Raw genomic sequence first — 25,554 nt, 5'->3', positions numbered from 1 at the left:
AAGCTCCTCAACAAAGCGACTCTATCTCATAATGGCGTAGCATCGAGACCTTGAAATGGCAGTGAAACAGCTTGATCATGGGCCGGCCTCGGCTCTTTGACCGGAGTGGCGCTGAATTTGTAAGGAGCTATTCCTCTTGATCTCAAGTTTGTGGCGTGTGGGCTGGTCCGTTTTCTGCGTGGTTAATCTTGATTGAGTTTAGAATATGCTGACAGCCCATGAGAGATAAAAAAAAAAGGCATGACCCTTGAAGCAACCACCGGGTTGAAGAGGTTCAACAATGTAGAAAATTTTGCATGAACCTGGGCTGACCTCATTCAGATTGGCCAGATCTTGAATTCGCGCATCATCTGAAGTTTTGGTTGCTATTGAGCACTGATGCTCTACTTAAATCGGTAGCTACAAGCATTAACCTGGATTGTCTCTCTGAGAAACGTTGGCCCTGGTCCCCTGTCCTGAAAGCCAAGAGAGCGGATACTACTCAGATGGGCGAATTTGCCCTGGATTCCACAGATGTTTGGGCTTATGTACTGTAGCACGGGCGGACCTTGAGGTTGGCGTTGTTTAGGCGCCGTTGCTAGGAGCTTGGGGCCCCGACATCCCCCCCCCGAACCCCACCCAAGCTTTGGTCGCTAGTGCGGGAAAAGTATACGAGCTGAAGCTGTACCACAACGGGCGTCAACACAGGACCATATCACGGCGCACAGCGCTCAAGGTACCTGCCGAGTACATTAATACACCATCTTCATTTAACTCAACGTCTTGTGCATAATTCTCTTCAGTATTGGCCACTTTCTTCCTCTTATTGAGACCTTTTCCCTCTCAAAACTCTTTTCTTTCCTCGCTCTTTACTCCTCTCTATCTTCTCTACCCCTAGCAAATCACCACCGCCAGGACCTGAGGTCCATTCAGGCATCGTGCTAGTTTTATATACTGCTAGGTTAGTGCTTTACTCCGCTCCCCATGGGCATATACTATGTAGTGCCTACTACATATCACATCTCCATCCATCTCCGAATGGAGCCCTCCCCTCCCTGCGCAAGGCCCCCTGCTCACCATTTGTCTATTGCCTGTAGATCCATCTCTTAGGTTAGGTTCGTGCTCAACGCGGCACAGTGACGCAACATCGAGACCACACCATCTCGATTTAATCCCGTCCCTCTCGCTTCGACCGATCCCTCCCAGCCACGCTTCGCTACTCCCGAGAAATCTTTTCTATCGGTTTCGCGGGCTATCGGTACAGCATCTTTCTCCCTTTCTATACATATTTTTTCTGTCGCTTTGCTCTCCAGCTCCTGTAGACCTTGCGCCGCATTTGCTCGTCTTCTACGCGACCTCCCCCGCTTGTCGACAACTCATCAGATCATCCCGCTCGACAGAATTCCCCTCCCTCCTCATCGTCTTGCGACATTCACGTCAAGATGAGTTCCGGAGGCGAGCAGACTCGCGACATCAAGAACCACCTTCTCTTTGAGATTGCTACCGAAGTAGCTCATCGAGGTGAGTCAATTGCAACAATTGTTGTTTGTGGCCTCTTGCCAACCTTCACATGCTAACTTGAATGCGACACAGTCGGCGGTATCTACTCTGTCATCAAGTCTAAGGCTCCCGTAACAACAGCTGAATATGGCGAACGCTATACGCTCATCGGTCCTCTCAACCACCAATCGGTACGCTCTTCGTATTGAAAGTTTCATGAGTTGTGTGTACTGACCTCAATAGGCCGCTGTTGAAGTGGAAGAGATGGAGCCCACCAGCCCAGAGATTGCTGCTACCATACAGTCCATGAGAGACAGAGGAGTTCATATTGTCTATGGACGCTGGTTGATCGAGGGAGCTCCTAGGGTTATTCTCATCGACACCAAGACCGCCTATGGCCGTATGGATGAGTGGAAGTCCGATTTGTGGGAAGCCGCAAGCATTCCCTCCCCACCCGGCGACGATGAGACCAATGAAGCCATCGTTTTCGGTTATCTTGTTGCCTGGTTCCTGGGCGAGGTAAGGACCCCTTGACTTTCCCACTTTTGTATCGGATCTGCTAACTTTAATTTCGTAGTTCGTCTGCCACGAGAAAAAGAAGGCTGTTATTGCTCACTTCCACGAGTGGCTTGCTGGCGTTGCTCTGCCCCTCTGCAAGAGACGCCGCATCGATGTCACGACGATCTTTACCACACACGCTACTCTTCTCGGCCGATACCTTTGCGCCGGCTCCGTGGACTTTTACAACAACCTACAGTGGTTCGATGTCGATGCCGAAGCTGGCAAGCGTGGTATCTACCACAGATACTGTATTGAGCGAGCTGCCGCACATGCTTGCGATGTTTTCACCACTGTTTCTCACATCACAGCTTTCGAGTCTGAGCATCTTCTGAAGCGAAAGCCCGATGGCGTTCTGCCCAACGGTCTCAATGTCACAAAGTTCTCTGCTGTGCACGAATTCCAGAACCTACACCAGCAGGCAAAGGAGAAGATCCACGACTTTGTCCGCGGACATTTCTATGGCCACTACGACTTTGATGTTGATAACACATTGTATCTCTTCACTGCTGGTCGTTATGAGTTCAGGAATAAGGGTGTTGACATGTTTATCGAGTCTTTGGCACGATTGAACCACCGCCTCAAGGCCGCTGGCAGCAAGATCACAGTTGTGGCCTTCATCATCATGCCTGCTCAGACCACCTCCCTCACTGTCGAGGCGCTCAAGGGCCAGGCAGTTATCAAGTCCCTGCGCGATACCACACACGTCATCGAACAGAGTATTGGGCGTCGACTCTTTGAGCGCTCCCTCAAGTGGCACGAGGGTGACCCTCTCCCCGATGAGAAGGAGCTCATCTCTGCCCAGGACAGAGTCCTGCTTCGTCGTCGCCTCTTCGCCATGAAGCGCCACGGACTTCCTCCAATTGTCACCCATAACATGCTCAACGATCATGAGGACCCTGTTCTGAACCAGATCCGCCGTGTGCAGCTTTTCAACCACCCCACCGATCGCGTCAAGGTTATCTTCCACCCTGAGTTCCTCAACTCCGCCAACCCGGTCCTTCCTCTTGACTACGACGACTTTGTTCGAGGTTGCCATCTGGGCGTCTTCTCTTCCTACTATGAGCCTTGGGGTTACACCCCCGCCGAGTGCACCGTCATGGGTGTGCCCAGCATCACCACCAACCTTTCCGGTTTCGGATGCTACATGGAGGAGCTTATTGAGAACTCGAGCGACTATGGTATTTACATTGTGGATCGACGAACCAAGGGTGTTGATGATTCAGTCAACCAGCTCACTTCATTCATGTACGACTTCTGTGGAAAGAGCCGACGTCAGCGCATCAACCAGCGAAACCGAACCGAGCGTCTTAGTGATCTTCTCGACTGGAAGCGGATGGGTATGGAGTATGTCAAGGCTCGCCAACTGGCTCTTCGTCGTGCCTACCCTAACTCTTTCGTCGGCGATGAAGAGGAGGAGGATTTCATTCCTGGCGTCGAGCAAAAGATTTCTCGACCCTTCTCCGTTCCTGGCTCGCCACGGGACCGCACTGGCATGATGACGCCTGGAGACTTTGCTAGTCTACAAGAAGGCCGCGAGGGCCTGAACACCGAGGACTATGTTGCCTGGAAGCTTCCGTAAGTACCAATGGATGCGATTTATCTGCGAACCTTGCTAACAACATCCGCAGTGAGGAAGAGGACCCTGAAGAGTACCCCTTTCCCCTGACACTTCGAAAGCAGCCTGCGCCACCTAGCCCCTCAGACACTGTGCCAGTGAACGGAACCCAGTAGGATCGATTCTACAGACTCATGCGCACAAGTCGATGAGAGGAGGGAGAAAGAGAAGGAGCTGTATTCAATACGTGTCACCATTTTGTTATAATTATTGTTAGGTATATGGGAACGAGAGAGGAAGGACTTGAGTCCTTGGTTGAGGAAGCTTGCATGTCATTACTGGTGTTGAAGCACATCCGCATTGTCGCAATTTGCATTTTGCGCTTTCTTGTTGATTAATAAAATCCCGCTATAGGAACCCATGATTATGGGGATATTTGCCACATTTCTTTTCTTTTGACATGATCTTGAAGGAAGCGTTGAACATTTTTGCTTGCCTTGATAACTATTTTTTTCCAGGTGTGATTTGGACACCCTGGTCAACTTATCGTAGTTTTGTCTGCGTTCCAGGATGCTTGAGTAAGTATGCAATTTAAGGCTCACTTGTGTATGGTGTAGGGACCAAAGAAGAAATTTACTTTCGGGGATTCAACTGTTTACCTGCTATATCATGCTTGGTGCAACGCCGTGGACGTAAAAGCGGCTTAGGGCGCAAGCCATCGTGACCGACGAGCTTATCGAGCCATTGAGATACAAGGAGGAAAGTCATGATAGATGTTTCCTATAGACCCATTTATGTGATGACGAAAGATGAGCTATAGAACTCTCTCATATGGTTCGAGAGAAGGCGGTTACAGTAATGAACAGCCGATACTTTAAACCCAATCGTCCATGACAACCCGATATGGATATCAAGCTGATACAAGGAAATCCTGCGCGGGGTTGGGCTGTGTCTGAATGGGCTGCATGCAGGAGCGAATGAGGCGCCTCATCAAGACTAAATACGCCTGTCATTGCGGAGACTGTAGATGGCATTGGAGGGTTATGGTCTACTATTGGTGGTCAAAGAGTCTAATGCTTGATGCAGCGCGGACCTATGCATGGCAGCGGGACGATACCGTGGTTACAAAAGCTTTAGTTGCATGTAAACAAATGATGGTGTATCATGACAACGGGTAAAAAGACATGACGATGAGGAGAAGCCACGAGGTTAACGGTTGGGATGCAAAAATAGATCAGCAAAGTAATTGGTTTCATCTCTGCCAGATTGACTGAATTGTTTTTCTCCATCTCTTACTGAGCGGGAAGGCTCGCCACGTCAGGTCATGATAGGTTTTGATGTAAGGCATTACATCAGAAAAGAGAGTCAACGGTTTTCTTTGTTTTTACTTTTTCCCCTTTGACTTTATATCTGACATTTTAACGGCTCCTTTGTTCCTTAATCTTTCACCGGTCAGTCCGTCTCCTGTCTCTGCATAGCCTGCAGTAATAATTTCGTCACATTGCATCCATACCAGGCCATTCATCACACGGCATATCAAGTTTCATGACAATCACAGAAGAACACGGGCATCAACCCTTGTAACGCTCATACTTCCCCGGTTTCTTGTCGCCCTGTTATCACCCCTGCGTCGTCTCCTGGCCAGGGTCCCTCAGATCAGAGCGAGGGTTGCGTCGAAGCGGTGACAGCAGGCCAAAACTGGGACTGGCGACGCTTTGAACAATTATATGGATAGAAGAGGGTCAAAAAAGAAAGAGAAAGAAAGAAGAAAGAAGAACACTGACTGCTTGAACTTGTCTCACTTATTGAACTAGACCCGTTCGCTTGATTCCTAGATTGGGTGAATTACCAGTCCTGTCCTCTGTTAGTCAATAACAAGCAAGCAAGCAAGCAAGTAGCTGCATCAATAGCTTCACTCCACTCTGAGCTGCATATCCATCTGCAACTGCAGCTGCATAACCGAGCTGTTTTCGATTGTTTACATTTCAACAACTAGTTACTATATACGTTCATCCACTTCCATCTATTCATAGCAACTCCCCTTTGTTCCTCATCTCTTCTTTTATTCGAATCTCACTATCTTGCTCTCGTTAACTCATCTCTCATCTCTTTTCATCCCCACCTATCTCTTACCTGCGACACGACACGACGTCAATCTCATTTCTTCCGTCGCCAAATTTCTCCGATAAAAATAGCACAACGTTGGGAAGCGACCCTTTTGTCGATACAGGGGAGAAGAGCAAAGCCGCCTTTCTGACCGACCGCCTCGAAATCAACTACCATTGATCATTATCCCCAGAACCCTCAACAATTAGATCATCATTTGATTAATACACACATTGACCGTGCTTTAAGCCGCTAAAACAAAAAAGCCAAAGCCCAAAAGCCCAAAGCCATCGGCACCTGAACGGGCGGGAACTAAAAAAGTTGTTACCAGGTAGCAATCCTAGCCAAATACAAGCTTATAAGCTGGTAATTGGTGAACTGGTACCGGTCTTAGTCCTGGTCTCCCCGAGAACAAGGCTGTCCCACTTTTATTTGGGTGTAAACAAATGGAATGAGACACTTCCACTGAGAACCCCAGCACAGCGAAATAAGGGCCCCGACTGGGCCTCGACGCCTCCCAAGATGCCTTCTGCTACATCAACAACAACATCTACCTTTCCTTCCAGATCAACTACTCCGAAATTACGTCCCAAGAGCTCGTCGCGCGCTCTCCGGAGATCTCACAACATCGTGTCGACTCCTAATCTCAAGTCCGCATATACTACACATTCGCGCGGTGCGCCCCCTCTACCGCCTCTGCCGCGCAAAGCTTCCTTTGCCCAGCTCACGCAGAGCTCACTGGCCAGCATACCCGATGTTTCAGAGAGTTACGCCTTTAATACTGTCCTGAGCGACTCATCTGCAAACATGATGCCTCCTACGACGCCCGGCCGTTCGCAGTCTGCTAACGTTTCGCTCGGGGATATTGTTGATGTTCCTGGTGGAATGTATGGCGTTGTGCGATTTGTTGGTCCTGTCCAAGGCAAAAAGGGCGTTTTTGCCGGCGTTGAGCTTGACGAGGAATTTGCTAATCGGGGCAAAAACGACGGCGATGTTGACGGGTAAGGATTCAACCTTCTCCTTGGAGTTTCAATAAGACTAACACATGAAAGTGTATCATATTTCCAAACAGATATCCCCGGCGCTGGTATCTTCTTGCCTGCAGCCAAGGCTCTCCCTCGCAGCAACGAACCGATCCCATCATTCCCCTTCACACCTAGTGCAAGCACGTATGGTGGTCTTCGAGCTGGCAACCAAAACTCGCTTAACTGCACTTCCCCGACTCCAAGCCTTCCAAAGTTCAGTGCTTCCGTTGGACCTGGCGCCCGAGCTCCTAGTCCTCAAGGAAAGAAAACGAGGGTTTCTCTTCCCCGACCCGAGTCTCCTGTCCGTCGCATGCAGATGACACCTGGACCCCGACCTTCCATGACAACACCAGGTAGAACTCCTTCTAGATATGGAAGCCCGACACAAAACCGCTTCGCTCAGAGCGTTCGCGGGACGTCTGGTGACCCAAGCAAGAGGCCAAATCGATTGGATCGCAAGCCTAGTCTCGCACCCCGAAGCGCCTCAGCCATGGGCCCAATCACGGGTATAGAAGAGGATGTGCCACCTATGGGATTACAGCGGACTGGCACTAACGGCAGCTCTGGATCTGTCTCATCATTCGCTATGAAGATCCGACCAGCTTCCCGTATGAACATGAACGACGAGGAAATTGAACGCCTGAGATTGCAGATTGAAGATCGGGATCGACAACTTACAGAGCAATCTGCCACCTTGGCTGACATGGAGAGCAGCTTGGTAGAACTACAAAGTCTCATGGAATCAGCAGATATGCCCGATGCGCATGGCAACAGTTGGGATAACAAAGATACAGCACAACTTCGTCAGCTGTTGAGAGAGAAGAACGACAAGATCGCCATGCTCACAGCAGAGTTTGACGCTCATCGGGCAGACTTCCGGAGCACTATTGACACACTGGAGCTTGCTAGCACCGAGACAGAGCGAGTGTACGAGAAGAGGATAGAAGAGCTGATGGGTGACGTTCGGGAACTCGAGTCGCGGAACCTAGACGTCGACTCAGTGGCGACTCAACTTAAGCAACTAGAGGAACTGGTTCAGGAGCTCGAGGAAGGTCTGGAGGACGCTCGCCGAGGAGAAGCAGAAGCCCGAGGCGAAGTCGAATTCCTCCGTGGAGAGGTGGAACGAACAAGGACAGAGTTGCGCCGTGAGCGCGAAAAGGCTTCGACGCCACCTGCAAACGGTGATAATGGAGTTTCTTCCAAGGAGCTTGAGCAGAAAGACGATGAGATTAGAGGTCTCAAAGCCATCATTCACTCCCTCAGTCGAGACTCTGTTCCCGGAGAGCCCAGGCCTCCTCAGCAGCGGCCTGGTTCCATGATTTCTGAAGACGTGGTGGCCATTAAGATTGCACGCGACAATCTGGAGCGACAGGTCGCTGAGCTTCAGTCTATCCTCGAGAAGAAGAACAGCCGCGAGGACGAACTCGAGAAGGAGGTGGAGTCACTCCGTCAAAACGGTACCACAGCCAACGGCACCACGGCCAACCGATCCTCTTTCAGAGACTCCCGGGACACCGTTGTAATGTCACAGGCATTGGAAAACAGGCCGGTTGAGAACATCAAGCGGTTTAGTGCTCCCACACACAAGCGGGTCAGCACCCTTGATACCATGCCAGAAAGCGACGATTACTCCAATGCTACTGAGACTAGCACTCTTTGGTGTGAGATTTGCGAGACTAACGGTCACGATATCCTCACATGCACCAACATGTTTGGCCCTGATGGTGCCAAGAGCAACGGCGAGAACAAGACAGTTGAGAAGGACATCAACAATGGGTTCATACCATATACTCCACCCCCAACCGGCGAGGACGCACCTGCGCCTCTCACAACTTTGGGAACCAAGAAGGATGACCCTCCTTCGCCAGCCGTCAAGATCATGCCCAACCCTATGGATTCAGGTCCCGTTGCCGGCAAGGAGAGCGGTGTCATGGACCCCGATAAGTGGTGCGCCCTCTGCGAACGCGATGGTCATGACAGCGTCGACTGCCCTTTCGAGGACGCCTTTTAAGGATAGTTGTTTGAAGTGCGTGCGCATTATTTGTTTTCATTATGCATAGCCTGTTGGAGAAAGCGAAGCGAGCATCGACACGGCCTATCATTTGAGCTTGACGGAACGACAAAGAAGGAAACTATGCTTGGTGTAGAAAGGGCGTGATGAAAACCGCCCTGCGGCGTGTGTCTTGGTTTTCTTGTAATTTATTTTTCAGAGTTGGCCCGGCAGCCAGGTTCTTTTGGATGCTGGGGATCGTTTGGCTAGGCATTCTTAGTGATACCAAATCCTTACTCGTATTTACAACACTTCCGTTGAAATCGCATTTGTGATTTACTAGCAGCTATTGAAATTGCGCCTCTACCGTCTCGCTGTCCCTTCGGATGCATTTACATTGTTCGCAACCTGTGCCGTTTGCATTCTCTCTCCTCGGGCACTATGCCACCATCTAGCACTTTTCCACAGCTCTCCGTCCCAGTCTCCAGCTAGCTGTCGATATTTCATCAAGAACCATACGCTGGGTTCCCAACTCCGGGAGTCCCATGGTACACCTGCGCCCATGCCATGCGGGTTTCGCCCAGCGCCCCAGCATGTGAAGCCGCCACTGAGTATATCATGACATAGGACGCCCTCGTCGATGATAGGAGGGTAATTTTCTAGAGCTCTAATGAGATTCTCCCGGAAAGTCTTGAATGGAATGACATCCTAATTCTGTCAGTGCTATGTGCATGACGTTACTCAGCAAACATACAACATAAGGATGGTGCCCGACGATCAGTTGTTTATCGATCGGTCGGAGATCGGGAGAAAGAGCTCGAAATTTGGACTTCACGATAGGCAATTGCGACATATGGTGCCCTTCATCCTGAGTAACAGAAAACACACTGCATCCCTCTTCACGGAGTATGTCATCCACGCCTGCCATGCCAAGAGCATAGCAATTTGCGAACATTGCCCCAAATATACCTGTCTCCATGTTATATTGCGTTGGAAAAAGCTCTGGTCTAGCATGTGCTGTTTTGTATAGCGCTTTCGCGAATTGAATGGCTCGCAGCTGACCTGGAGTTGGAGGTTTTGTTTGATGCCAAGGGATATGAGTTTCTGTTGCTGTGCTCTGGGTATCCTTTTGTAGACGTCGAAGGAGAGTGCGCTTTTGTTCTATTGTGAGATTTTCTACATCGCTCAGGACATTGTCGAGGGACTGATCATTGCTGTCGTTGCTGGACGATGCTTGGGAGGAGCTGAGCTCCGATTCTGGACGTTCCTCAAAGACCTCTTCAACCAACCTTGGATCTACATGAGTCGTTTTCGATATATCTTGGAATTGGAATGGTAAACTCAACATATGATGGCTCCAGGGGTCTTGGTTTGCGTGACTGAAGATACCGTCCAAGTTGGTCAATGGTAGGATATTAGGGTTACCTTGGTGAAAGAGAGTCGGTGGCATACTTTCTTGAAATAAATCTCCCCACATGTGTGGTACAGTATCGTCAAAACTGCCCATGCTTTGGTTGATAGATGCCGATTCAGGTTGAAGTGACCCTGGCAATGCTTGGCCTTGCAGCTGGGTATCAGGCAGGTCACTGGGACCGTTCAGTCCCTGAGAGGGATTGATTTGAGCATTATCGATAACATCACTAGCTATGTTACTTGGCTCGAGAAGCTCATTCAACAACGCTAGTTTCTGTTTCCGCTTCTCTCCTAAGATACAGATGATGGCGTCAGCAAGATCAAGATCATCAGCCAACCACAAACATGTCAGCAAAGATATACACACGGTAGTTCCGGCTAGCGAGACGATTTTGTTCACGGCGAGCTTCACTGTTACGTTTGGCTGACGCTTTGCCCTTCTTGACCTTTGCCGTCTCACTCATGGCGAGGAAGTGTATGGTTTCTCATTGAAGTGAGATTAGAGTATGTAAGCAGGTCTTGGGTAATGGTGAGGCCTCTTTCTTGGTATTGCTGGAGAAGCGTTGTACGTGCTGCAAGACCGGGATTGGATGAACTTTGGTTTATGGGCCAATCACGTCAGTCGTTTTCATGATCCTCATCCACGAAAGTGTGAGCACATCAGTGTGTAACTACTAACTACCTTAAGATAGTTGTAAACTGTAAACTTTCGACATAACTTAGTACCTAATTGAACATATTCTATATGGTATTTTGGAAGTTTAAAAAAAACAGAGCCCGTTTTTACTGTTGTAACTCGTAGCCTGTTTGTCATGTGGTGGCTGTTGAGATACCCTAGATCCGAGATGGTGGACTTTCCTTCTCGTGGATGGAAGGAAAGGGACAAAGTTTACCTTCGGTTAAACGGCGTGTAGAAGGTACCACTCTGAGCGTTGTTATTAAAAGGAGTAAAAAGCTGAGTATGTTCACGAAAATATACATCAAATAGAGTCGGAGGATACTAGTTACCATTAGGACAAAATAATATAGTCACTCTATACCATCCTCGACCCGCTCTTAGGATGTTTGTTTCTGTAGCCCAGGTTTAGACATCCAATCCCCCAGACAGCCTAAGTTTTTCAAGGAGGCAAAAAGTGAACGAATCAGTGAGATGGGCCCCGCCCAGGCACCATCATCGGGTTCTGTGGGGTCCTGAATCGGACCCTGCGGCTGGAGAGAAAAAATCGAAGGCCCAACCTAGCCTGGGCTAACTCAAACTTTTAGGTGGCATTGTGGCCACTGTTGTAGCCGCAGGGATCCGACCATCCATTTGGAGGGGGAATAATTCGGGGTCCCAGGGGCGTCTTACAGGGACTATCTGTTAGTGAGGTACTCGCATAGCCTTGTTATGACGCCTTTTGGGATTGCTTGGTTGTCGCAGATGGTGTAAGCGACAGGGCTTACTGAAGCTCTAGCATGGGCTGTTGTGAGTGTAGAAACACATGGAAAAAGCCAAACGAGTCGAAAAAGAGTCATGAGGAAGAAAATGGAAACAAGAAACGATTCCCGAGCTTTTCAACCGGTTCCATGCTGCGTCACCACGTTTTCAACTGAAGCCTGGCTCCTCCTGAGCGTCAAATCCGTTGCACTAACCGCAAGGTCGTGCATTATCAGCACCGCCACAGAATCGACATTCTTCCACACCATTCCATGAGGCGCAACTTGTTCGGCTTTGTGCTGCAGCCTCCCTTTCTTTCTCAAAACCCGTCTGCTCAAACACAATCCCTACGCCGAACTAAAGTTGTTGTTTAAGACATTCTTCTTTTTCAACCTTCTCCTTCCCTTATCGCGTGAGAACATCTCGCTTTTCTCTCCTCTCTGCGTATCCCCGAGCGCTCTTATCGATCGTCTCCTTCCCCCCTCCACTTATTCGAATTTTAGAGAGCCAAAACTCGCCGCAGCGTAGCCCCGCCGTCGGAAACCCAAGATACGCTTTTCAGGACAAGGTACGAATATAAAAACATGTTCCTCCTCCTTCGCTGTGTCGTCCAGTGAAGTTATAATACCCCGTCGCAAGCCTACTCCTCATCCAATCATTGTTGCCGCGTGCGCGCGAAATTTGATTCTGTTTGCTCTTCTTTCCTCAGCTTTACTAATACTTAATCAGAGTCCTTGCCTTATCTTCTGCAACACGATAATAAAAAACAACTCCAAAAATCGCAAAAATGGTTAAGGAAACCAAGTATTACGACACACTGGGTGTATGTTATCCCGATTTTCGCAACATGAATTCTTGCTAAACAACACATTCAGGTTGCCCCTACTGCCACTGAGCAGGAGCTGAAGAAGGCTTACAAGGTCGGAGCTCTCAAGTACCACCCTGGTATGTTTCTCAGCTGTCATTTCCCGCCTTCCACTCCATGCATCTAACACAACGCAGACAAGAACGCACACAACCCCGATGCCGAGGAAAAGTTCAAGGAGGTCTCGCATGCCTACGAGATTCTCTCCGATTCCCAGAAGCGACAAATTTACGATCAGTATGGTGAGGCCGGCCTCGAGGGCGGTGCCGGAGGTGGTGGCATGGCCGCCGAGGACTTGTTTGCTCAGTTCTTCGGAGGCGGTGGTTTCGGTGGCATGGGCGGCATGTTTGGCGGTGGCGGTATGAACCGCGGCCCCCCCAAGGCCCGAACCATTCACCACACCCACAAGGTCTCCCTGGAAGATATCTACCGCGGTAAGATCTCTAAGCTCGCTCTTCAACGGTCAATCATCTGCCCGAAGTGCGAAGGCCTGGGTGGAAAGGAGGGCGCTGTCAAGCGCTGCACTGGCTGTGATGGCCACGGTATGAAGACCATGATGCGCCAGATGGGTCCCATGATCCAGCGCTTCCAGACTGTTTGCCCCGACTGTAACGGTGAGGGTGAGATCATCAAGGAGAAGGACCGCTGCAAGCAGTGTAACGGAAAGAAGACCACTGTCGACCGCAAGGTCCTCCACGTCCACGTCGACAAGGGTGTCCGCAGCGGCACCAAGGTCGAGTTCCGAGGCGAGGGTGATCAAGCACCGGGTGTTCAGGCTGGCGACGTTGTTTTCGAGATCGAGCAGAAGCCCCATGCTCGTTTCACCCGTCGCGAAGACGATTTGCTTCACAACTGTGATATCGAACTTGTTACAGCTCTGGCTGGTGGTACCATCTACATTGAGCACCTCGATGACCGATGGCTGGCCGTTGATATCCTCCCTGGTGAGGCTATCTCTCAAGGTATGTATTTCCCCTACGTAATGCAACGACTTCCTGCTAACTTGCCCCAGACGCTGTCAAGATGATTCGCGGCCAAGGTATGCCTTCGCCTAGGCACCACGACTTCGGCAACATGTACATCAAGTTCAACGTCAAGTTCCCCGAGAAGAACTGGACCGATGACGCCGAAGTTTTCGAGAGCCTCCGAAAGGTTCTCCCCGCCCCTGCTGTCCAGAACGTTCCCCCTGGTGATGCCATGTCCGAGCCCGCCAGCCTGGAGGACCTCGACAACTCTGCCCAAAGCAGAGTCTTCGGTGGCTCCGACGGCATGATGGATGACGATGACGAGGATGGCCACCCCGGTGGTGAGCGCGTGCAGTGCGCTTCCCAGTAAACATCTTGCGATGAGGAAATCCCATCATGGGTGCAACGAAAATATACGATGCATGACGGCGTCGGCTGCTTGTATGTCTAGATATGAAGGCTTATGGACCTCACCAGACAAGTGCAGCTGAGGTTAGATGTTCGCCATTGCCGGCGAAGTCGTTTAATCATTCAATGATACCAAAATTAGCGGAGGATGACGGTGTTGGTTGTAGTGAGCGCGGTGCATGTGAAGTGGTGCTGTTGAGTGGGCATCTGGACACTGATATATCTTTCGAGATCAGTGAAGGAGCTTTTGATCTGGATTGGGAGGCGTTTTGAGGCCATTAGACGATTCAATGAATTTGGTAGTAGCAGACGTAGACCATGAGCATGATGATTTGTTTGTTACTTTTGCTCCCGAACTTCCTGTGGTGTTTGAACATTAATACTGCGTGGCATGCCGTATTGTATCAATGGTCTGAAATTAAATCTAATTAAGATTGGGAATACTATTTCTTGGTCTTAAGAACTTAGCTAAGTCTACCTGTCATCGAGGCGTGCGTTGGCACATTTCGGTTTCTGCACATGGCTCGACAAAGTCCCAAGTTAACGGTAGCCGGCTGTACCCCTTTGACACCGGCTTGGGTATCTAGTCTAATACTACTGATTATAGATAAGCAGGGTTTTTATAATGCGTATGTATTACACTGTCGTTTGTGTGGATTGCGTTTGGAAAGATACTTTTCGTTACTCCTCAACAACCTCTGACTCCCCCATTACTTGATCTTCAGGTACTTGCTCCTCACCCCGTTCCTCTTCACGTTCCGTTGGCTGTTTTCGTAGACTCTCAGTATTGTACAAGAGACCCCTCACGACCTTTTCATCTACATCGAGCTCGGCACTCTCGATATCACGGTCGCCCACCAGAGCCGTCGTGCTTGTAGCGAGCTTCTCGTCAGTCATGGTGAGCGAGTAGATTGCCAAGCTCTTTGCTTGTGTAGGATCACTGGGGTCGAGAGCAGTGATGATCTTGGGTGACTCTTCGCCGGTAGCTGGCTTGATGGCGAGGTCGAGTGGCTTGCCGGGAAGCTGGATGATGGCTGGGCGATGAAAGGTGTTGTCCTCGGTGAGTTGCCATGAGAAAATAGCCGGGATACTGATCAATATTAGTACAAAGTTCTTATAGACTGGATCACCGAACTTACTCTTGACATATGGCTAGAATGTAGATGAGATCAGAACCTTTGTGAGGGTACACCAAGTTGTATAGCCCAGTAATGGCTACCTTGGTGGTATCAGGCAAGATCTTCTGGGCCAAAGACAAGACGCTAATTTGTGACAAGAGCTTGTTTTCTTTCCAATCCCATACAGACAGATCTTCATCACCACCACCCGACACAACAACATTGCCACGAGATGAGGGGATGGTCATGGAGCTGATGAACTCGGTGTGGCCAAAACAGAATCCCTCAATAACATGAGCTTGAGGAATGTATCTTGACACTCGGATATGCTCATCGCGGTCAGCAGTCAAGATATACCGTCGCCCCTCGCTCTCACCAATAGCAACAGCAGTGAGCATAGAGACGTGGCCAAGCAGCAGAGTGAGTTCAAAATCGGAGCCCTCGGATTTGGAGTTTTTCTCACTCTTGTTCCGTGTAGCAAGCTCCATTTGACGTTGCTGTTCTTGAAGAGCCCGCAGGTTGCGCTTGGAGTGAACAGTTGTGGTGTTGGCAGATGGCTTATACGCAGGCTTCGCTACCGCAGGGGTTGAGGATCGGTCGGCATTTTGAGCGGTAGGATCATAGAGAAGAGGGAGAGAGTAGACGTCTCCGAATTTGTCGGCGACCACGATTTGCAAGTCTGGGCCAATAACTACATCACTAGGACGCTTGGGCAGGGTTCTTGTCAAGGATTAGTATAATGGGTTTAGATCTTTCTTAAATATGAGCTTACCGTTTGCTGAGTTGGTTAAGAACACCATTTTCACCATTCTCAAAGACCCAAATGGCCTTATCGTGTCCAGTAATAGCCAGAATATGAGAGCCATCAGGAGAACTGGTCATATGTGTAATGACTGGACGGTCGGGCACTCGTGAGATGTTATGCTCCTTTGGTCGCTGCTGGTTGCGCCTGTCCTTGCTCTTCTTTCCTCCCTTCTTTTTTCCTTCAGGTTTTGTCTCCTCTGCATTCTTCGCATCCTCCTGAGCGTTTGCTTCGACAGTGGTTGTCTCATCCTTGGGTTCTTCGGTCCTTTGTCGCTTGGCTGGGGGTCCATCGTCACCCTCACCCTCACCCTCACCCTCAGCAAGAGCAGGGCCTTGAGTTGCAACGTTCTCACTTGAGACTTCGCCTGAGATAGCCTTCAATGCAGCATCTACTTTGTCAACATCGGGATGCTTCCATGTCGAAAGGTGAGATCCGTCTTGGAGACTGAATGAGTGAATCTTGCCGCCTCGAGCAGCGTAAAGAACGTCACCACTAACGTGGACGACATTATAAGGGATCTTCATATTTGGCGACCACTCTGTCAGAGAATTGAGTGTCTGGCAATGAAATGGATGAGATATAATGTCAAGCAGTATCGTCGCTCAAAGTTCTGACCAGACTCTTAAAGTTCCACTTTGATGCGATGCGCCATGAAAAAAGATACATCTGCGATGTACCTTTTACCCCACCACAGAGCTAAATACGGCCTAGCGCAACCATGCCCTAAGCGAAATCTGGCAGTGAAGCACACATTTACATTTTCTTTACTGCCCGGAAAATGAAGGTTTTGTTCCATCAACATCTTCATTAACCTCAAATTCCATAACGATACCCCTTGGCCTTAAACAACCTGCCTTCAGTCAAATAAGAAGATATGGGGGCCAAGACTAACAAGTCGCTTTACTTCGACAAGCTCAAGGGCTTGCTCGAGGAGTACAGCTCCATCTTCATCGTCGAGATCGACAATGTCAGCTCTCAGCAGATGCACGAGATCCGACATGCTCTCCGAAGCAAGGGTGTTGTCCTCATGGGCAAGAACACCATGGTACGTGATATTTTGGAGGATGAATTATACAGGAAAATTACTAACAATCTTGTCAGGTTCGCCGCGCCTTGAAGACCTTCGTCACCGACTCCCCCGAGTACGAGCGTCTTCTTCCCCACGTCAAGGGTAACGTCGGTTTCGTTTTCACCAACGAGGACCTCAAGGAGGTTCGCGATGTTATCCTCGCCAACAAGGTCGCTGCTCCTGCCCGTGCCGGTGCTCTCGCCCCTGCCGACGTCTGGGTCCCTGCTGGAAACACCGGTATGGAGCCCGGAAAGACCTCTTTCTTCCAGGCTCTCGGTGTCCCCACCAAGATTGCCCGTGGTACCATTGAAATCACCACTGATCTCAAGCTCGTTGAGGCCGGCTCCAAGGTCGGTCCCTCCGAGGCCACCCTGCTCAACATGCTCAACATCTCTCCCTTCACCTACGGTATGGGTATCTCTCAGGTCTACGACCAGGGCCAGACCTTCCCTCCCAGCGTCCTCGACGTCGGTGAGGAGCAGCTCCTCAAGACCCTGTCTGGTGCTATCGCTACCATTGCCACTATCTCTCTGGCTCTGAACTTCCCTACCCTGCCTTCCGTCCTCCACTCCCTCGTCAACAGCTACAAGAAGGTTCTCGCTGTTGCCGTTGTCACTGAGGTCACCTGGCCCGAGATTGAGCAGCTCAAGGACCGCATCGCCAACCCCGATGCTTACGCATCTGCTGCTCCTGCTGCTGCCGCTTCCGGCGGTGCTGCTGCCGCTGCTGAGGAGGAGAAGAAGGACGAGTCCGAGGAGGAGGAGGATGAGGAGGGCTTCGGCGGTCTCTTGTATGTGAACCAATTCCTCAACCATTTGAACAAAGCTAATAGACTTGCAGCGACTAAATGTAGCCACATCCTAACGATGTACGACTGCCTTCGAGGATTTCGGTTAGGTTTACGACTTATGGATCTGAAAAAAGGGGTACATAGATCGTCTGCTGGACAATTGAATCTGTCGCGACGGTTACAAATCAATCTGGACGCCTCAACATGCCTGTGACAAGATTTTCACGAAACAACTGATACTACCCTCAGCGAGAGATGTCACCGATCCAAAAAGGTTAGTCGTACAAAGCTTTCGTTTTTTTTTTTTTTATCTCCGGAAGATTATATAAATTGTTCAAGAGCTTTTTAACCCTGAAACCTCCTGTTGACACACACATACCATTGTATGACGGACACATTTACAATCATGTTTTGATAATTGCGAAGCTGTTTTGAGACCATCAAGCTAACAATCAAAAGTCTAGTTTTGGTAGTTTTCAAGACATCTTAATTCTAGATGGTGCAATTGCCGGCATCGTATTGCTTCCTATTTTCCTCAGACTATCTTAATTCTTGACTGGATCCTCCAGGCGTCCCTCTTGTAACACCCGTCTCGCCATGCCAATAGCTCGATCTGGCATTCCAGCCAACCTCGCAACTTTGAGTGCGTGACTTTGTCTGTTGACGCCTTTCTGTAGTTTGTGATTGTAGAAGAAGCCTCCTTGATCATCCTCCACTACGTCAGTGCAATATGTTTGAACAATGCCTGTCTCGTCCATCTCAGTTGAACACAGCCCCTCAGCTGCGGCCAAGTCTGCCACAGAATGAAAGTGTGTTGCAAACAAGGTACGGCATTGATTGACAGTTGCAAGGTGATGAAGGCATGCGAATGCGACAGCTGTGCCATCTTCAGGTGTAGTGCCTCGACCAATTTCATCCATGATGACGAAAGACCTGGGTGTTGCCTGCTTGAGGATAGCTGCCGTCTCCAGCATCTCAACCATAAATGTGCTCTGATCTTGATAGAGGTTGTCAGCTGAGCCCACGCGGCTAAATATGGCGTCCACTATCCCGAGTTCTGCGTATGACGCAGGCACGTAGCAGCCAATCTGAGCCAATATCGTGATGAGGGCGTTTTGGCGTAAAAACGTGCTTTTGCCTGCCATGTTGGGGCCTGTGATGAACCAAACGCGACCATCCTTAGGTGACCCAACCAAACAATCATTGCGCACAAAGCTTCGTCCCTGCTCAAAAAGACCACCTTCAACGGTGGGATGCCGCCCACCTACGATGATGTGACTAGTCGTGTTGTTCAGGATTGGTCGAACGAGGCTTTGCTCTTGAGCAAGTTTAGCGAATGACGTTGCGATGTCGAGTTCGTCAAGGACGTTGGCATTGCGGCGTAGCTTAACGAGATTCTTAACGACATGTTCTCGGAGGGAGTGAAAAACAGCTTGTTCTTCGGCACGGATCTGGGCACGAACTTGGTCGAGCCGCTGTCCTAAGTGCGTCCATTCGGTGATATGGAAAGATCGCGTGGAACGGCTGGATGAAAGCGCTTGCACATCGACAAGGTTCCGTGCGTCTCTGCCCCTGATGTGAGCAATGTGACCGAGTCCAGGCGTCCACCTGAGAGATAAAGTCGGAGCATTGAGGCGTTCGCTGAGAGTCTCGTTAAGTTCTGACTTCTCCTGTATCAATGCTGCCAGGTCTGCATGAAGTCGTTTCAAGGTTGGACTGGCAGCAGGCTTCATGATCCAGGTTTCGTTATCTTCAGCATAATAATCTCGAAGGCTGACGGGCCGTTTTCGTTTACCTTTAGGAAGAGATGCGATATCATCCTGGGATCCTTCATTGCTGGCGACATCTTGAGCGAGAGCTAGCATCTGGCTAGCCTCGGAGTCTTGAGCTTCATGCTGTAACTCAATTCCTTCCTCATCGATAGCATCCCTGATACGTTGAGCAAGCTTCAGCGGCCTGGTCATGTCAATTCGAGATATCATAGAAGTCAAACAAGGGGATTTGGCCTTGCGAGATGCAGTATTGGCCTTCTTCAGCAGGTCTACGATCTCCTTGGTCGCGTCAATAGTACTAGCCAAGGCCAAAAGATCGTCAGCGTCACCACGACCAAGAGTGAACTTCTGAACAAGGCGCTGAGAGTCATAACTCCTCCGCAGCAAGAGTACTACTGAGTCACTGAGGTTTGGGTCATCAATGAATAAAGCAGCGAGGTCCTGCCTACCAGTGATGAGGTCAAGGGAGGTCGAAGGCGCACTCAGCCATTCATTAAGGAGCCGAGCACCGCTCTTGGTTACAGTACGACGGATGGCATGCAAGAGACTACCTCGAAACGCGCCATCACGAATGGTTTGCTTTACTTCAAGAGCACGCAGGCTGTTTTTGTCAATGGCCATTATCTGTACGTTTTCGCTTCTCAGCGGGGGCTGCAATTTCATGCTCGCGCCCTGTAACTGATCCTTGACATAGCCCAGGAGAAAGCCGGCAGCATGTACCTCAGCAGAAGAGAAAGCATTTGCTTCATCCCCAGACAGGGCAGACTCAAGCATGGGCGTCCACTCTGCCGGATTTAGCAAGGAAGAATCATGAGGTCGTGGTGCGTATGAAATGATGTGACGGTCCTCAGCGAGGAGAGTAAAGATGCCGTGATCGGGGAACGCCTGCAGGTCCTGGTCCAGAAGGAGCTCGCGCGGAGACAGTCGGGATAAGATCGCTGGTAAGGATGTGAGATTGGCCTGTTGGGTACAGAAGTGGCCGGTTGAAAGATCGAGCCATGCCAGACCGAGTGGCATGGAGTCTTGGAGCCCCTGAGGCTGCCCTCCATCTCGGCCAACGCCAACAGCTGACGGCGTTGAATGGGCTGATCCAGACTCGGGTACGGAATTGTGGTCCGCAAGCTCCCCCGCTGGAGCCGACACTCGGCCGATGTCGTTATGTATTTCCGCAGTAGTTTCTGTGGGTGTAATATTTCCGTCAATATGAATTGCCATCACGTAGTTGTTTGCGTAGGGATCCATAAAGTTTTCGTCTATCAGAGTACCTGGAGTAACAATACGTGTGACTCGGCGATCATGCATCAGCCCACCTGACTTGACCTTCGCTGAAGGGGAGTTTGGAAACTCCTCAGCAATGGCAACATGACGGTTGAGATCTTGAACGAGAATTTTGAGAAACCGGTCAAGTTGGAAGAAAGGAAAACCTGCCTACAAGACGGGTGATGATGGTGAGACGTCGAGCCATGACAACAACTATATGGAGGGTAGTAATGAACTTACCATGGATACCAAGCCAGCATTTGTTTTCTTGTTAGCAACCTTGATGTTGAGCAAGGGCCCATATTCATCCGCATGTTCAAAGTAGAGCTCATAAAAACCGCCTACCCTTGTTAATAGCACACAATTGTCAAACTTTAGCATGTTCTGACGAGCCTGAAGAACCACGGTAGGGTAGGCGGGAGGATCCAGGTGCAACGACGGCAGCGGCTGCAGCAGAGACTCTGTCGTCTCATCGTGGGGAGATGAAGCCTTTGATGACGTTTGTTTAGGTGATACGGGCTTCGGCTGAATTAGACCCTGGGGCAAATCGGATAGCTTTATGGTGGTGGAGGTCTTTTTACCCCTAGTTTGGAGAGGGTGACAAGGAGATGAGGGAGGTGGGAATGGGCGGATTGAGAAGCCATGATACAGTGGGTGACCAGTATGACGGCACCTGCGAGGGGTGGTAGTAGTCGTGATAGCTGTAGACGCTTTAGATACAGCTAATGCTGCATCTTCAGCTCTAGCCAATGCTGTCGCAGTATGTGAAGCAGAAATTGAAGTGGAAGTGGAAACAGGCCTGGAAGCTGCTGAAGCTGGTGGCAATGCCAGAGGCCGCAAATGGCGGATGCCGAATACTGGGGGCACCATACGGCCGGAGCATAGATATGAGATGGGCTGTTGTGCTATAGTGGCGATGGTGATACCATGTTTGGTGTTTCAAGCAAAGATAGTGTGGGCTGAATGGATGCTTTACCAAATTTGGTAACTGGGTTGCGCGGAGGATCGGCCAAGTAGCATCTCGAGCAAGGCAAGCACAATTAATCCAATTAATGCTATGCTACGCTGCAGATTGTTGACAGCAGGGCTAAGATCCGAAAGGTGGCACAACGAGATGTGGTGAAGAACATGCAGGGCTCATTAGACGATAAAGAAATGGAATAATTCTAGCAATTAATTACAGGGCGGTCCACAGCTGAGAGACCAGTCACAAGGGTCCAAGCTAACTGTCCTGTGTTAGATTTGAAACAGCCAAAACTCTTTCAACATGAGATAAAAAAAGAAGTTGACGCGTACATGGCGCATCGATTTATAGAAACAAGTTAATTGATATGTAGACATCCAATGATAGAATCCTCGGAGTCTGTCTTTGTAGCAGATAAATTGATTCCTTTTGGCACTCTGTGGCTTCTTGTGGATAAGAACGGACATGAGCGTTATGGGGTATCGATCGGTGAGAAAGGAAAAAGTAAAAAAAACCAAAAAAAAAAAAAAAACGTTTGAGTAGGGGACTAGGGGACGTGGAGTTTATGCAGTAGACTCATCCTCATCTGATATGTTGCAGATATAGAATATTTTGCAAAGATCACTGTACCACCAACAATTCTAGCACGTATGCCAGCATGAATATCCACGTTTGAAGTTATTCGGGTAGTTCCAGGCCGTTGGAACATTTCGTCTTTCGACTTCAAGCTTCACGACTAAGGAAAAGACCGTTCGTTCGGTTCGGCAATAGTAGGAACCCTGCACCCTAGGACCCGATCCTTTTGAAGGATTACAAGGTACTCCAGAGATTTCACGGAGATGCCAACGCCAACACCCGCTAATAAACAGTACATGGGAAGAAATCTGCCCATGCAGGCGCTGGTCCCGGGTCTTCGCGAACAACGTGTGAGCAAACAGCCCAGGTGTGAAGAGTCTCGAATGACGGGAGCCAATTGTTATCGATGGACAGTGTTTCTAAGATCTACAGGTTCCGATGCCTTTTAGAAGCATCGATCCAGCTTTAAGAAACAGAACTGCCGTCTACTAGAGTGCGAAGCGAGAGAGCCCAATGGTGCCATAAAGCGACGTTATTATCATGCCCATGACCTGGGAGAGGTCTCAAGATGAGATGAGGCTAGACAGGCAGACCTGGCAGGTGCAGGTGTAGTAGGAGCGACAGAGGTAGCTAGTAGGTACAGTGCGGGTTAGCGCTTCCTCCGCTAACGGGTGGGAACGTTCAACTCGTGGTCCCATTTTAGCGTCATCATCATCCCTCAACACCAGATGGACCCTGCAAATCTGCCCAAGTTGCTGGAGAGGGTCCCCAAACACTCCAATCTGAGTCTGGGTCTGGGCACGCCCCGACCGCAATCGTGTATGTATGCATGTAGCTGTCTCAATCTGATCGGTGTACAGGCGGTAAGACCAGAGCCCTCTTTCAGGCAGGCATCGGTCAGCCATGGGCTCAAAGATGACGGAATATCACCAACGTAGCAACCGCCCTCTATCCTCGCTTCCCATGCTTCTGGGGTCCATCTTACACCAAAAGGGCAAGACGGCCATGGAAGTCACTCAAGAAGAGATGCTCAAAAACAAGCTTTGTCACAAGAGGACAGGACCACTTCCGATTAAGCAATCAAATCAGGCAGGGCTAAAGACATATGGCATGTATTCAATGTAGGAAAAGAAACGACAAAACATGAAAACAACACCATCAATGCGAGATACATCACGATACAGCTCAAAACAGCACACACACAGCGACAACATACTATGCACACAAGACAACGCATGAGATCCAAGGTCAGCATCAGATTCAGCTCGACCAATGCCAATACCAATTCAGAGACAGGTACAGCCCAGTCCGTCTCCAGCTGGCAAAACAGTTGCGAGTTGCGAGTAAGCGGAGCCAGGTGCAGTACACTCTGTCCGGCTAACAATGCAATGGCATAAGCATATCTCTTCGCGGGGTCGGCATGGGCCGATTCTCGAGAGAGCCTCAGCCCATTTTGGATCCGCTGCCACACGACTTCGCCAGGATCCCTGTCCAAACCCTCGGCCACATCTATCGATGGTGGCCTAGCTATATATCCCCTTTGTGCGCTTTTCTTAGCCAAATAAAAGACTCCCTTACACTTTACGCATCTTTACTGTGTTAGTTATATTATATACAACGACTTCAATCTCAAATATTCGCTCTGTATCTTGCACAAACACAACCGCTCTGATACAGACCCACTTCTTCATCACTTACACGGCTTTTACCGATATCAACGACTACTCTGACGGTAACCGCGCGACCAAACTACCAAATAACACGTTCAAATTTCCGGTTTGTCGAAAGATAAAAAGAGGAACACTACCCTTGCCCTTGCTTGTACGGAAATTTCGCTCAGTACCAAACGACCCCGGCACACGTTTCTTTCTCAGAACAGTGCCCTGAACGACTCACCCATCGTCTACACATATATATACACAAGGCCTCAGCCCATATAATAACGATTTATGGCGGCTATGATGTCGTCTGTCAACCCCTTTACACCGGTGACCCCTCCGCCGGAGAGCCTGTCCTTTCCTAAACTTTCTGCCCAAAGGCCATTGCAGAACAACCTCAAACGCAAAGCATCGTCGCAAGACCCTCTAAGTGGCCTAGCAGGTCTCAACGCTCCCACGATGATGGCACCTCCTCCTCCACCGACTTCACAACCCCGAACGTCCTCGTCACCAAATCTTGGCTCAGGGCCAAGCTCTACCAGTACTCCCCAGTCTAGTGGTGCGACAACACCTGAAATTCCCAACATACCCGGTGCAAACCTCGATCCCAAATATCTCGCCATGGTATCTCGCATCGCCGCCTATTATCAACAAAGGTGCCAAGCTGTAGCAAACTACCAGCAGCAGCGTTGCCAGGCTTGGGCCAATATGCATAGGCAAAAGTGTCAGGATATGATGCAAGCTTCTATGCTGGTGGTTGCTTGGTATGTGAGAGACCGTATCCAGCGCAGAAGGAGAAGAGAGAAGCGTCAGTTCCGACACGGATTGAAACGCAGGACAGATCAGAACAAGATCGCCAAAACCGAGGTTGTTCGCCGCTGGGTCAAGCAGATCCCCGAGGGACAAGAATCACCCAACAATTCCATCGACACCCAACTTGCCGACCGTGAAGAGGCCGAGTTCTCCATGGATCGAGAGACACAACCGGATAAAGATACCAAGCTATTTGATATGGCAGACAACCTCATCAAGAGCCAATACAAGAAGATCGAGGTTCCCATAATGGGCGTGCTCAATTTTGACGAAAGCGACAACGAAAGTGAAAGCGACCTGGACGAGCCAGAACAGTACGAGGAGATGGACGAAGCAGAAGACCTCGCTGAAGATGACGAATACTACGAAGTGGAAGATGACGAACTATATGATGACGAGGACGAAATCGAGTATACAGGCGACGGTGCTTCAGAGGTTGTTCATCACGGCACAGGCACAGGTACTGGCAGCCGAAACAACAACCACAGTGAATCCTCATGATAAGCCGGCTCCCTCACCATTGATGACTCAACAACAAGCTCCCTTCCAACGGGGTGGGGTGAGATACCTCCTTAATGACAACGACAAAGACAAAGCATCAACTATTGGCAACAAGACTCTCACAATGATGGACAAATTCTGGTAATGGTTTCTCTTTCAAGGAACGGCGCAATGTACAGGCGGGCGATAGTCCACACATGAAATTTCACTGGAGTCAAGGGCATCTCGCATTCTTCCTATCTATCACGGCATTTACACATGGATGATACCTTTTTTCTGGCATGGGATATTTTGGGGTTTTCTTGGTTCATTTCTCGGACAATTTTGTGTAACTGCTTGGCAGTAGGCTAGGCAGGCAACGTATGCTGTGGACGTATGTATATATTCCAATCAACATATACAAATATGATTGCATCTCGAAGTTCCAACTATTCTCCATAATAC

General features: G+C 49.7%; 8 protein-coding genes across 8 annotated transcripts; 5 read left to right on the top strand and 3 right to left on the bottom strand.

Annotated features, from left to right (window-relative positions):
• Positions 1 to 1,421: 1,421 nt before the first annotated feature.
• Positions 1,422 to 3,771, top strand: FSST1_002249 (glycogen synthase; the record flags this gene model as incomplete). Its single annotated transcript, XM_083228219.1, has 5 exons — positions 1,422 to 1,500; positions 1,573 to 1,670; positions 1,723 to 1,998; positions 2,057 to 3,615; positions 3,669 to 3,771. The coding sequence occupies 5 exons, from the start codon at positions 1,422 to 1,424 to the stop codon at positions 3,769 to 3,771; spliced, it is 2,115 nt and encodes a 704-aa protein (XP_083092431.1).
• A 2,452-nt stretch (positions 3,772 to 6,223) lies between these two features.
• Positions 6,224 to 8,737, top strand: FSST1_002248 (uncharacterized protein; the record flags this gene model as incomplete). The annotated part of the gene is made up of 2 exons (XM_083228218.1): positions 6,224 to 6,702; positions 6,754 to 8,737. The coding sequence occupies 2 exons, from the start codon at positions 6,224 to 6,226 to the stop codon at positions 8,735 to 8,737; spliced, it is 2,463 nt and encodes an 820-aa protein (XP_083092430.1).
• A 342-nt stretch (positions 8,738 to 9,079) lies between these two features.
• On the bottom strand, positions 9,080 to 10,593 carry FSST1_002247 (bZIP transcription factor; the record flags this gene model as incomplete). Its single annotated transcript, XM_083228216.1, has 3 exons — positions 9,080 to 9,424; positions 9,471 to 10,420; positions 10,497 to 10,593. 3 exons carry the CDS (start codon positions 10,591 to 10,593, stop codon positions 9,080 to 9,082), a joined length of 1,392 nt encoding a protein of 463 aa, XP_083092429.1.
• A 1,740-nt stretch (positions 10,594 to 12,333) lies between these two features.
• On the top strand, positions 12,334 to 13,746 carry FSST1_002246 (type I HSP40 co-chaperone YDJ1; the record flags this gene model as incomplete). Its single annotated transcript, XM_083228215.1, has 4 exons — positions 12,334 to 12,369; positions 12,422 to 12,491; positions 12,549 to 13,373; positions 13,424 to 13,746. 4 exons carry the CDS (start codon positions 12,334 to 12,336, stop codon positions 13,744 to 13,746), a joined length of 1,254 nt encoding a protein of 417 aa, XP_083092428.1.
• A 719-nt stretch (positions 13,747 to 14,465) lies between these two features.
• FSST1_002245 (uncharacterized protein) lies at positions 14,466 to 16,231 on the bottom strand (the record flags this gene model as incomplete). The annotated part of the gene is made up of 3 exons (XM_083228214.1): positions 14,466 to 14,874; positions 14,924 to 15,622; positions 15,675 to 16,231. 3 exons carry the CDS (start codon positions 16,229 to 16,231, stop codon positions 14,466 to 14,468), a joined length of 1,665 nt encoding a protein of 554 aa, XP_083092427.1.
• Positions 16,232 to 16,581: 350 nt separating this feature from the next.
• On the top strand, positions 16,582 to 17,623 carry FSST1_002244 (60S ribosomal protein uL10; the record flags this gene model as incomplete). The annotated part of the gene is made up of 3 exons (XM_083228213.1): positions 16,582 to 16,752; positions 16,809 to 17,566; positions 17,617 to 17,623. 3 exons carry the CDS (start codon positions 16,582 to 16,584, stop codon positions 17,621 to 17,623), a joined length of 936 nt encoding a protein of 311 aa, XP_083092426.1.
• A 488-nt stretch (positions 17,624 to 18,111) lies between these two features.
• On the bottom strand, positions 18,112 to 21,468 carry FSST1_002243 (mismatch repair ATPase MSH1; the record flags this gene model as incomplete). The annotated part of the gene is made up of 2 exons (XM_083228212.1): positions 18,112 to 20,766; positions 20,839 to 21,468. The coding sequence occupies 2 exons, from the start codon at positions 21,466 to 21,468 to the stop codon at positions 18,112 to 18,114; spliced, it is 3,285 nt and encodes a 1,094-aa protein (XP_083092425.1).
• A 2,628-nt stretch (positions 21,469 to 24,096) lies between these two features.
• FSST1_002242 (uncharacterized protein) lies at positions 24,097 to 25,110 on the top strand (the record flags this gene model as incomplete). Its single annotated transcript, XM_083228211.1, has 1 exon — positions 24,097 to 25,110. One exon carries the CDS (start codon positions 24,097 to 24,099, stop codon positions 25,108 to 25,110), a length of 1,014 nt encoding a protein of 337 aa, XP_083092424.1.
• Between the last annotated feature and the right edge of the window lie 444 nt (positions 25,111 to 25,554).

This window comes from Fusarium sambucinum, chromosome IV (genome assembly GCF_050947815.1).
Source record: "Fusarium sambucinum isolate potato_lamoka chromosome IV, whole genome shotgun sequence".
NCBI lineage: Eukaryota > Fungi > Ascomycota > Sordariomycetes > Hypocreales > Nectriaceae > Fusarium > Fusarium sambucinum.
This window is presented reverse-complemented; position numbering and strand designations above follow the sequence as displayed.